General features: G+C 42.1%; 1 protein-coding gene across 2 annotated transcripts in view; it reads right to left on the reverse strand.

The window, feature by feature from the left end:
• The window catches only part of MOCOS (molybdenum cofactor sulfurase), a 406,383-nt gene that overhangs the window by 11,388 nt on the left and 382,341 nt on the right, over positions 1-12,654 (reverse strand). For both annotated transcript variants that reach the window (XM_033930634.1, XM_033930633.1), the window contains 2 exons: positions 4,023-4,161; positions 1,499-1,603 (listed from right to left, as the gene is read on the reverse strand). In XM_033930634.1, the coding sequence (XP_033786525.1) occupies positions 1,499-1,603; positions 4,023-4,161 (244 nt within the window). The remainder of the gene's footprint in view (positions 1-1,498; positions 1,604-4,022; positions 4,162-12,654) is intronic.

A 12,654-nucleotide genomic window follows, 5' to 3' on the forward strand; every position in this document is an offset into this window, starting at 1 on the left:
CCCCCACCAGTACCTCTGTACATCTTTGCTAGTACGAGCAACTTCTGCCTGTTGCTCATGCCACCTCTGTATCACCTCTGTATCACCTCTGTATCACTTTCGGGTCACGGTGACATCAGAGGGAAATCCAGTGCTGGCATGAGAAGCATGCTGTAGAAGCCACTTGCACTGGTGAAGATTTAGAGGTATGGGGGAAGGGGAGGGAGAGTGCAAGTGTGGAGTGGGAGGCGGAAAGGAGCGAGGGAGGGGTGCAAAAGGAGAAGGGGCACAGAGAGGAGGGCGCGGGGGCACAGGGAGTGCCACCGCCCTGGGCGCCTTCTACCCTTACTATGCCACTGATTGGCTGTACTCTCATAATTAATGGATGCTGCTGATAACCTGGAAATTCAGTGCTGGTATCTGGATATGGTCTGCCAATGAATATCCAGGTCAAATTTCGCCAGTGGCTGTCAGCGTTTAAAAAATTGCTAACTGCTACTGAATTACAGTTGACCTGTGTGTATCTCTCTCTCTCTCTCTTTACACATATATATATATATATATATATATATATATATATATATATATATATATATATATATATATATATATATATATATATATATTTAATTCATAATAAAATCTATAATTTTATTATTTTAAAATTAGGGCTATTGACTAAACATGTTAACTTTCTATTTGATTAAATATTTTAATCATATCGGGGACAGTGCTGTACCTCCAACCTGTCCCCCCCCACAAATGGCGGTCCCATCCCACAAATGGCAGTTCCACAGTTCTCTCTCACACATCCCTTCTCCCTCTCTAGTCATTTTTTAAACTTGCCTGGGTCATGGACAGTGTATGCAATACAAGCAGGTATCCATACTGGCCTTGAAAGCCTTCCTGCAGCCATGGCCCGCCTCCTCTGATGCAACTTCCTGTTTCCACAAAGGTGGGATGCAGCTGCAGAAAGACTCTTGGGGTCAGTGGAAGATGCCTGCTTGTACTGCATATTTTGCCCATCACCCAGATAAGTTTAGAAAATGGTTGGAGGGTTAAATGAGAAGGGAAAGAGAAAGATACCGGACCACTGTTGGGGTAGTAGAAGTTGGAGGTACAGTTAACTCAGTATTCATTTTTTAAAATCATGAGATTAATTGTGATTAAAAATTATAATCAACCAACAGCCTTATGTAACATACTGTAACTAATCTTGATTTTTCTGTTTCTCTCGCTGGGAAAGGAAGTAACCTGATAATTTTACTTTAAAGTTGAGCACCAGTCATATGTTATCTGATATTTGGTACCACTGCCCTTTTCCCAGGCAAACAAACAGCCCTTGCTGAGCCAGAAAAGGTTGCTACAAATTTCAAATGGATTGTATGTGTTCAATAGATCATTATAGACAACTTCTTGCGCACTATCTCGCCACAGTGATTGAGGCAGTTCATTGTCCTCGATTATTGTTGGATCTAAAAATTTAGATCGTCAAAAACTCAAACAGGCTTTCACTGACCTTTCCACCTTTGCAAGCGCTCAGGATCTGGAGAAGTTGTTTGTTCCGTTCTCCGGTTTTTTGATTAATACAAATCATTTGGCACCTGGTGCATTTCTTCACGACCTGATTGTGCAATGCAGAGCAGAAGAAGTTAGCAGACAGGCAGACTAATACCTTTGCATGCTTTATGAAACCATTTTGGGGTAATTGTGTAAGGAGCCACCTAGTTTTATTTCTGTATTCAGTTTTCTATACCGTTCACCCAGGGAAGCTCAAAATGGTTTACATGAATTTATTCAGGTACTCAAGCATTTTTCCCTGTCTGTCCCGGCGAGTTCACAATTTATTTAATGAACCTAGGGCAATGGGGAGGGGGTGGATTAAGTGACTTGCCCAGAGTCACAAGGAGCAGTGTGGGTTTGAAAGCTGACTGACTAGGAACAGCCTACTGAGATTCCACAGTTTCCATCCTTATTGATTAATAAAGAGTTTACCCATTAGTCAAGTTCTCAGATTGAGGAGAATCTGTTATTTGTTGGATGAATTTTGTAGTCAAGCAAAAATGATGAAACAAAGATTTTACAAATGGGGCTACCCTAAACAAGTGATTCATTAAGCATATCTAAGAGCTAAATTTGCCCATAGAGAGCTATTGTTACAGTATAAACAAGATCATGCTCTAGCAGAGCTCATTTTTGTTCAAAAGTATGTCTCTCTCTCAACCCAGATCAATCAAATAATATTGATACATTGACATTAGAGAATGACACGTTGACAAAATTCATCACCACTCCCGTCCCCGCGGATAACCGCGGGAAATAATCCCATGTCATTTTCTAGTGTCTATTTCAACCTCAGTCCTTCTACACCAGCATTCTTCAAAGCAAAGCTTGCGGGTCAGTGGTTGTGCCCAATTACACTCTGATTCTTCCCTCTCTCCTTAAAGAATGACATGAAGATGGTTTCCCGTGGTTATCTGCAGGGACGGGGACGGTGATGAATTTTGTCACTGTGTCATTCTCTAATTGGCATATAGCCAGGTTGGCATGTCAGGATTTCTGTGAGAAACCTATGTTCTCCTATCGACGAATGAAAAATATCAGAGAGATGGTAAATTCATGTATACAACCAAAATTATTAAATCAGATTCAGGGGTACCACACTATTTGTGGGAGATGTCAATGGTGCCCCTATGCTATGGTTGGTGATAATTGGCAAGATCCAATTACAGGTAAAATATATCAAGCAAGAGAAGTGACTGATTGCAATACTCCTAATGTGGTATATATGATTCAATGTGTTTGTCCAAAGTTAGACTAGAACAAAAAAGTCCTAATAGTGTCACTGTCTGACAAAATGTGGGGCGCAACAGTAAGAGGTATTCTAAATATTAAATGAATATGTGTGAGAAGATCTCAGTGTGGATTGTAAAGTCAGGTAAACGAATTAACATTCAATACTTCAAACTGTGTACGGGCAACAGCCCAGTACACCACACCATCATAGTGTCTTCACGTGTGTAATGTGAATCAGTGCAAAATAAAGTATATTCACACTTAATAATTAACAAAAAAGTGTACATTCACGATGCTGCGCCAGCACAGTTAGCAAGACAGAAATGCTGCACAGCCATAAAGAAAAAAAATCGAAGTTATACATTGACCGGACGACACACCCTATAAAAATACGATTGAATCTAGAGCAGGGATCTCAAAGTCCTTCCTTGAGGGCCGCAATCCAGTCGGGTTTTCAGGATTTCCCCAATGAATATGCATTGAAAGCAATGCATGCACATAGATCTCATGCATATTCATTGGGGAAATCCTGAAAACCTGACTGGATTGCGGCCCTCAAGGAGGGACTTTGAGACCCCTGATCTAGAGTGAACACAGATAATGAGAATGTACCCATTGTATGCCATTGGCATTTGATGGGCCATACACTTCAGGATATCAAATGGTACAATACTGATGTTGTTCAAGTAGTGTGGGAGGGAGGCAACATTGAGAACACAAATGGATTTTCCATTTGAATACTTTAATCCCTAGAGGCTTAAATGAAGATAGGGGATGGATATCGCTAGTAGAACGATCCATAACCCTTTGATAATATATGTGCTAACTTTGAATCTCTGAATGAATAATATGAATACAAGTTCTTTGCAATTATGATGATTATTGTAATGACATTTATGTGGCAACTCAGACCATGACGGCTGAAAAAAGAAGAAAAGTTTCTATATTGGAGAGCTAGCTATGGATGTATATTTTGTACTTGGGAGCTGGCGGGGAAGCTAAATCTTTCTGGGTCTGTTTTTGGTATCTGCTTAATGAGTAGGTGGAGTAAGGGGTGAGATGGTGCTTGGGAGGGGAAGGGTTTGGGGGCTCGATTGGTGATGTTGTCTTCTCTGCTGTTTTGTAATACATATATTTTGTAATGATAGAAAATGTCAATATAAATTGTTTAAACATAAAAGATTACTTTTTCCTTTTGCTATAAATCTCTATTCATAGGTCTACTGCAAACTCTTTGTAAGACCTACCTTGAAATTTAGGTCACCAATTGATACCTCATCCCATTCCTCTTCTTCAAACGGCTTGCTTCCAGTGATCACAAGATTTGCACGGAAACGCTCAATCAGCGCATTTATGTGTAATGTCTCTTCCAGTTCATCCTCCTCACTGTTCAACATATTTACATATTTGTGAAAGAGAGGGAGAAAAGAAATTAATTAAAGCGGAGAAAAGCAGAAGAGAATAAGCTAATTAAATATTTGACCTTATTTACACACATTTGAAGTCCATAAGAACATAAGAAGTTGCCTCCGCTGGGTCAGACCAGGGGTCCATCGCGCCCAGCAGTCCGCTCCTGTGGCGGCCCATCAGGTCCATGACCTGTAAGTGATCCTTTGTCTAAAAACCCCTTAATCCCCATTTTTCTTCTATCTATACCCTTACATGGCCCTATCTCTACCTCTATCTATATCCCTCAATCCCCGTATCCTTCAGGAACTTGTCCAATCCCTCCTTGAAACCCTTTAATGTGCTCTGTCCTATCACATCCTCCGGAAGCGCATTCCAGGTGTCCACCACCCTCTGAGTGAATAAAAATTTTCTAGCATTGGTTCTAAACCTGTCCCCTTTCAGTTTCTCTGAGTGCCCCCTTGTTCTTGAAGTTTCCAATAGGCTAAAGAATCTGTCCCTTTCCACCTTCTCTATACCCTTCATGATCTTGTAAGTCTCCATCATGTCTCCTCTGAGTCTTCACTTCTCCAGGGTGAAGAGCCCCAGCCTTTCTAGCCTCCCTGCGTATGAAAGGTTTTCCATACCTCTTATCATTCTTGTCGCTCTTCTCTGAACCCTGTCAAGTATCTCCATGTCCTTCTTTAGGTACGGCGACCAATATTGGACACAGTACTCCAGTATTTGGATTTCCTGGTTAGAACAATATCAAGAATCCTGCTTTACACTGGGGCGTGGGCAGTGTGCGATGCAGGGGTTAGAGTTACAGCCTTAGCATCCTGAAGCTGTGGGTTCAAATCCCTCGCTGCTCCTTGTGCCCCTGGGCAAGTCACTTAATCCCCTCATTGCCCCAGGTACACTAGATAGAGTTTGAGCCCACTGGGACAGATAGGGAAATATGAAAAAGTACTTGAATGCAAACCATGGATATAATTGGTATATAAAACAATAAAAGGGGCATTTTTGAAAGAACATCCAAGTCAGAATCAGGCTATCCTGCTCATAACATCCCCACCCACCAAGTCCATTTCTCAGCCATTTTCGAACAGGAAAAACACTAGGATGTCCCATTCAAAAATACTTGAGGACATCGTTGCACTGAAAACATCTAAAATGAACAAACATTTTCCAAAATGAAATGTCCAAAATATAAATGCCAAAAGAGCAGGCACAGAAACGTCTGTTCTCATCATTTGTAAAAAAAATGGCCACACAGATGTCTCTGCAGAACAGAGGGGCAGCCTAGTGATCAGTGCAGTGGACTTTAAACAACAAGACCCAGGTACAGAACCCACTTTAATTCCTTTATGTATTATTGTGAGTTTTCCAGAATAGAGAAAAACCTACTGTACCTAAAGGTACTATAATAGCCATCATGCTTGTGGGTGTCTTACATATTCCGATACAATAGGTATTTCTGTGTTTCGGGAGGGTTCATATATTTTGTACAGAAATAAAGTCCACTGCACTGACAACTAGGCTACTCCTTACACTTGCTTGCTGCTCTATTAAGACTGGCCATAATACCCACAGCTGTCAGAGCCTGGTATCCACTATCACTTTCACCTCTTAGGGGGTGGGGGAGGGGGACATTAACTATTGAGGAGGAGTCATGCCTTCAACCCTTCAGTGGTCAGTTGCTCAGTCTGGGCACCGTTTTGTAACCTGGACATGATTGAAACAGGTATACATAAAAACATCCTTTTGTGCCTTGGAGGTTTCTTCCCATTCCATTATTGTTGTAAAATGTCCTAATTTTGGACCCGCCCTAGTCTGGCCCAAAACATGCCTCCAACCCACCCTCTTTCTATTTGGACGAACTGCAGTGTAAACATCCAAATTCTGCCTTTTCAAAGTCACCAGGCTACAACCAGAGAGCTTAAACCCACCCTTCTTTAGCTTCTGGGAGAGAACAGTATCCATTTTGTAAGAAAAAGACCTAGGGGTACTGATAGACAGGACCCTGAAGCCGTCGGCTCAATGTGCAGCGGCGGCAAAGAAAGCTAACAGGATTTTAGGCATGATAAAGAAGGGAATCACGAGTAGATCAAGGGAGGTCATAATGCTGCTTTATAGAGCAATGGTCAGACCACACTTGGAATACTGTGTCCAACACTAGTCTCCATACCTGAAGAAGGATATAACACTGCTGGAGAGGGTGCAGAGGCGAGCGACGAAGCTAGTAAAAGATATGGAGAATTTGAGCTACAAAGATCGCCTCAGAAAACTGGGATTATTCACCCTTGAGAAGAGAAGACTGAGAGGGGATCTGATAGAGACTTTTAAATTGCTAAAAGGAATTGGCAAAATGGAGCAAGCTCACTCACCAGCAGGGGGAAAGGATGGAGAGCAAGAAACAGTGTTATTCACATTGGCGAATGTGACCCAGACTCGGACCAGAGGTCATGGCCTGAAGCTGAGAGGGGACACGGCCAAGACAAATGTCAGAAAGTTCTGCTTCACACAGCGAGTGGTGGACGCCTGGAACTCTCTCCCGAAAGAGATGGTGGAGGAAACCACCATTCTAGGATTTAAGGGAAAATTGGACGCACATCTTCTTGCAGGACACATTGAGGGATACGAGTGACTAATGTATGCACCAGGGTACGCCTGGCTGAGCCTCCGCATGTGCGGATCACCGGACTGGATAATATAATGCCGATACATGTGCAGAAAAGGCCTCATAAAATTTGATCATGCAGGTGTGTTCAGGCTTGCATAGGTGGAGCATGGGCAAAGTCACGATTTACTTGTGCATAAAGTATGCGCTAACATTTATGTCTTTCTCACGCAGACATATCAGTTCCTTTAATTTAGGTGCAGCTTTTACAGAATTTGTGGGAGTATTTTAAACAGACACATAGGCACCCATGCTTTTTATAAAATAGACCAAAAATAGGCCACTTCCTGCCCAATTAGCTTAGGTGCCCTGTTATAAAATTGCCCTCAAAATGATCATATGTGCTGTTCCTTACAAAACTACAATGTTCTATTCAGTACACCTGGGTAAATTGTCCAGACATACAATGGGGCTCTTTTACAAAAAGAAAAATGCCCCAAAAGTGGCATAAAAGGGCAGATGGACATTTTTCTCGCCAAACCCTTCTAATTTGCTTTTTCAAAACCTATTTTTTAGATGGTTAGCTATGCTGTGTTAGACACTTTTTCTATAATTGGGCCTTTGTTAAGGAATAAATTACCTGGCAATATCAAATGAACAATGGCATTCTGCACTGACTGTAATCCCTGCAAGAGAAGTTTAGAACAGCCCGAATACACTGTGGTACATTAATCAACTTGAGAAAGTAAAAGTGTTTGCACAATTGAAAAATAGATGTTTCAAATTATTTTCGGACAGCCCTCAACCTTTTTAATAAGTTTAAGAATCTGATTCATTAGAAACAATCTGGTAAAGGCATAATACATCAGATCATGCGTTCCTTCAGCATCCTCTTCATTACCTTTCCCAGCCACGGAGTAAGGTTTACCAGCCTATAGTTTTCTACCTTTTCTCTTTTACCACTTTTGTGAAGAGGGAGCACATAATCCTTTCTCCAACCCTGCAGAACCTCCCCAGCTCTAAGACTCTATTCACAGAATTTCTAGGAGCTCTCTCAATATCCCACGATGCATCTCATATGGTCCCATGGCTTTGTCCACTTTCAGTTCTGCAAGTTATTCATAGACACTTTCTTCCATGAATGGTGTTGTATCTACACCATTCACAAATGTATCTTTGTCAATCATATGCAGACTTTTTCCAGGTTTTTCTTCTTTAAATATCAAACATTGATCATTTCCTCAGGTGCTCCTTTCGCACCAGATTGGTACTCCAAAATGTTCATGATTCGATTTATTTGATATCCTGACGAATTGAAAAATATCTTTACAGTTTACAATCAGATAAAATAAAGGGGGGTAAGGGCATAAAAAGAACAACACATAAGACAATCAGACAACACAGGAACATGAGGTAAGAACAGAGGAAGGTAAGATTATAGTATTACAAAGGGAACAGGGCATAAAACCCCTTGGAATTGCTCCTGCCATTCCACAGCATGGCAAAGTGATTAGGGACCCCACGTAAAGAATAAGCAGAAGAACATGAAAACTGTTTTACATGGAGCTTTGGAACCAGTCACTTTCTAGAACTGGAAGGAAGAAGCAATATGTGCTGCCCCTAAACCTCTTTCACACCCTCTTAATAAAAATAACATTTTCTGAATGACAGTTTGATGACCAAGTGTCTTCACAGACAAGGCTCATAAGATACGAAGCCCTAAGTATAGAACCAATACCCAGAAGGCTAATTTTCTGCTATTCAGTTTCCGAGGTCCCTATCCCCATCTGTGAAAGCAAAATAATTGGGTATGCACATAAGGCATCTGAGACCAAAGGAAAAACCACTGGAAGGTGCTGCCTAACAAAGACAGCATTACGCCCTTCAGCCTCCAAGGTTAGCAGCGCCGGTGCTCTTTAAGTATACTGCTACAGCACACATTTTGTGAAATTGTATACGAGTGAGGAAGCATTTTCTAAACAGCAACAGTGGCTAAGTGCACCTTAGGGAGACATTCTGTTCACTTTACAAATCATCTATCTATTGTTTAGACTCATCTCTTCCTGTAAGCTAAGAATTTTTAAGGCTATGACATAAGAGTGTTTTATTTCTTACTGTCCTTTAAAGATGCCCTCTTTCCTGCTTGTGATTTTAATATGTTCAAATGACTCAAATTTTCTTTCTGTCTCATCTAAGGGAGTGGATCTGTGAGTGAAAAACTGCAGGGCAATGGAAGCCCTGCTCAGAATCTATTCAATGGCTCTCTAGTCTTTTTCTACGCTTTATATTTAAATTCATTACCCTCCCCCCTCCCCCCCGTTCTGGTTTGAAATCACCTCCCTCGAGGTCTTCAGAGCCGATGATTAATTTTGTCAGCTGTTTGAAAGACAAAAATAACAAAGAGAAGATGCAATTAAATTTTGCATTTATAAATGTTGGATTTTCTTCTTGGAATCTGTTTTCAGAGAAGTGAAACACATTCATGAAATAGACAGAAAGATGACTCGATATCTGATATTTAAAAAAAAATGTGTACTCAGATTTTTTTCAGGTTTCAACTGTTTTGGATAAGACTTAATTTTGGGAAGGCACTGTGTTTGATACCCAGATGTGCTGACATGTTAGTGGGATCATGTACAGACTGAGGGCAGAATGCATAAAGCTCAGAAGTTAATCATCCAGCCTAGCCGCTATAGCAGCTGAACAACCTGCTGAATCACCTGAAGGCCCTCAGCTGCCGACGGAGCTCTGATGAGCCAAGTGTCGAGATGACCATCACCTTGGTGAATGTTCTGGGTGAGGTCGCCAATCTAAAAGGGAGTGCTGCAAACTGATGGTGCCTCTGAAGGACATGGAATCACAGGAATTTCCAATGTTCCATCAGATCCCGAGACACCAGAAACTCCCCCAGAGCAACTGACGTGATCACCGAGCACACTGTTTTCATCTGGAATCGTGGGACTTTCAGGGAAGCATTGACTCCCTTCAGGTCAAGAATAGGCCTCCAGTTTGAGGAGCCTTTCTTTGGAATGATAAAGTATAACGAGTATATGCCGAAGCCAAATCTTGCTCCAAAATGGGTTCAATGGCCGAAAGGTCCAGCAACCTTTTCACCATGGCCACCATTTTGACCACCTTTTCCGAACAGCCTGCAGGAAAGTCCAAGAAAATCTCTGTGAGAGGACAGTAGAACTCCAATTTGTAGCCATCTCAAAGAATCTCCAAGACTCAGTGATGGCCCACCATTCTGCCTGGAAGGCTGAGAGCTGCCCTCTGATCCGCAGAGTAGCAGCCAAAGGCCTGGCATCAGAACTGTTTCTTGGAGGCCGTCACTGGACAGTTTCCGGATGCTGGCTGACATTGAGAGCCCCTGAACTGCGGCGTGGCAGTCTGGGAAGAACGTGTACCCAAGGAGTCCCCTGTAGAACAGATACAAGCACCATGGGGGAAAAAAATCTATGGCACCCAGAGCAGAATTAATTCTTTGAGGGCCCCTAGGCACACAAGTGCACTGGGCCCCCCAGCCCTGCCCCACCCACACCCCACCCCTGCCTGCCTCTGCCCCACCCTCATTTAATTACCTGTTTTCTTATTTACTTCTTTATTTCCATTTGTATTTCTTTTTTACTTTTATTATAAAATTCAAAACAACAAATATTACCATACCAGTGCCAGTGTACAGTTTTAGTTCTATGCAAGCCCCAAACATCTCTGAACAAATCCCCCCTTCCTTCCCACCTATTGCCCAGGACTTTAACTCTGAACCCTTTCCATACGTATACAAAAGTGTTCAAATGCATTGTAAAGCAGTAATACTATCCGAACATAAGTCTGTATTAATAACCAAGTTTGCAACTCCTCTCAACTGCCTCACTCTATGTTAAGAACATAAGAATTGCCACTGCTGAGTCAGACCAGTGGTCCATCATGCCCAGCAGTCCGCTCACGCGGCGGCCCTCTGGTCTAAGACCAGCACCCTAACTGAGACTAGCCCTACCAGCGCACGTTCTTGTTCAGCAGAAACTTGTCTAACTTTGTCTTGAATCCTTGGAGGGTGTTTTCCCCTATAACAGCCTCTGGAAGAGCGTTCCAGCTTTCTACCACTCTCTGGGTGAAGAAGAACTTCCTTACGTTTGTACGGAATCTATCCCCTTTCAACTTTAGAGAGTGTCCTCTTGTTCTCCCTACCTTGGAAAGGGTGAACAACCTGTCCTTATCTACTAAGTCTATCCCCTTCAGTACCTTGAATGTTTCGATCATGTCCCCTCTCAATCTTCTCTGTTCGAGGGACAAGAGGCCCAGTTTCTCTAATCTTTCGCTGTACGGAGCTCCTCCAGCCCCTTAACCATCTTAGTCGCTCTTCTCTGTACCCTTTCGAGTAGTACCATGTCCTTCTTCATGTACGGCGACCAGTGCTGAACGCAGTACTCCAGGTGAGGGTGTACCATGGCCCGGTACAGCGGCATGATAACCTTCTCTGATCTGTTCGTGATCCCCTTCTTTATCATTCCTAGCATTCTGTTTGCTCTTTTTGCTGCTGCCGCACATTATGTGGAAGGCTTCACCGACTTGTCGATCAGAACTCCCAAGTCCCTTTCCTGGGAGGTCTCTCCAAGTACCGCCCCGGACATCCTGTATTTGTTCATGAGATTTTTGTTACCGACATGCATCACTTTACACTTATCCACATTGAACCTCATCTGCCATGTCGATGCCCATTCCTCGAGCTTGATTATGTCCAACTTTAATCCATATGTATGTATAAACAACCAAATCTGTAACTCCTCTGGTACGTTCCACTCCATGTATGGTAATTTATAACAAAACAACAAGGCAAGTGATGCACCAAAGAATCCAACGTGGAACAAAAGAAGATCGGCAGACAATAAGGAGATTCAAATCAAGTTTATTCAAGGTGCTCCCAGGAGCCAGGCCTGATGCATTTTGCCAAACAAAGCTGGTCAATGCTAACAGAAAATCATGTCTTTCATGCGCACAGGACACAGAACCACCCTCATCCAGTATGGAATAAGTAATCACAAAATACCCTTCTCCCCCCCCCCTTTTTATAAAAGCATAGAAGAGGTATTTAGCACTGGCGGGCTGAATGTTCTACGCTGTTCTGACTATCATAGGAATTCTATGACCATCAGAGTAGTGCAGAGCATTCAGCATACTGGCTTGTGCTACAAACCGAAGGAACTGTACAGTTTAGGGGGTGAAGAAACAGTGGTGCATATCCCCCAATACTGAACAAAATATAAAGATAGCAGATGTAAATTTGAAAAAAGAGAAATAACAAATCACTTTACAAATTAACAAATAAAAATAAAACTAAAAACAAAAAATGGAAAATAAGATAATACCATTTTATTGGACTAATGCATTTTTTAATTAGCTTTCAGAGGTCAAACCCTCTTTCCTTAGGTCAGTAAAGTATTACAGTATCCTGTCCTGACCCGAGGAAGGAGAATTTGGTCTCTAAAAGTTAGTCAAAAATGTATTAAAATTAGTCCAATAAAACAATCGCCGTTATTTGCATTTTCTATTTATCAACACTAAACTACTTTATCCTATAGCAAAAATATTAAAAAATAGAAATTTTTTTCTACCTTTGTCGTCTTGATTTTCAGCTGATTTATGTGTTTGGGTCTTCCCATTTGCACTAGCTTCCCTCTGACGCAGCTTCCTGTTTCCGCCCGGGCAGTTTGTGTCAGAGGGGAAACTTTGTGTTGAGCACAGCATTGCTGATCTTACTTGTTACTGATACCGGGGAGCTTGTTGCTGATCTTATAAGTGCCGTTGATGCCGCAGGGAGAGGGGGGCGTAGCCAATCTTAAGTGGGGGGGGGGGGTCCGTAGCCGATCTTAAGT

The sequence above is a fragment of the Geotrypetes seraphini genome, chromosome 2 (genome assembly GCF_902459505.1).
Source record: "Geotrypetes seraphini chromosome 2, aGeoSer1.1, whole genome shotgun sequence".
NCBI classification, from domain to species: domain Eukaryota; kingdom Metazoa; phylum Chordata; class Amphibia; order Gymnophiona; family Dermophiidae; genus Geotrypetes; species Geotrypetes seraphini.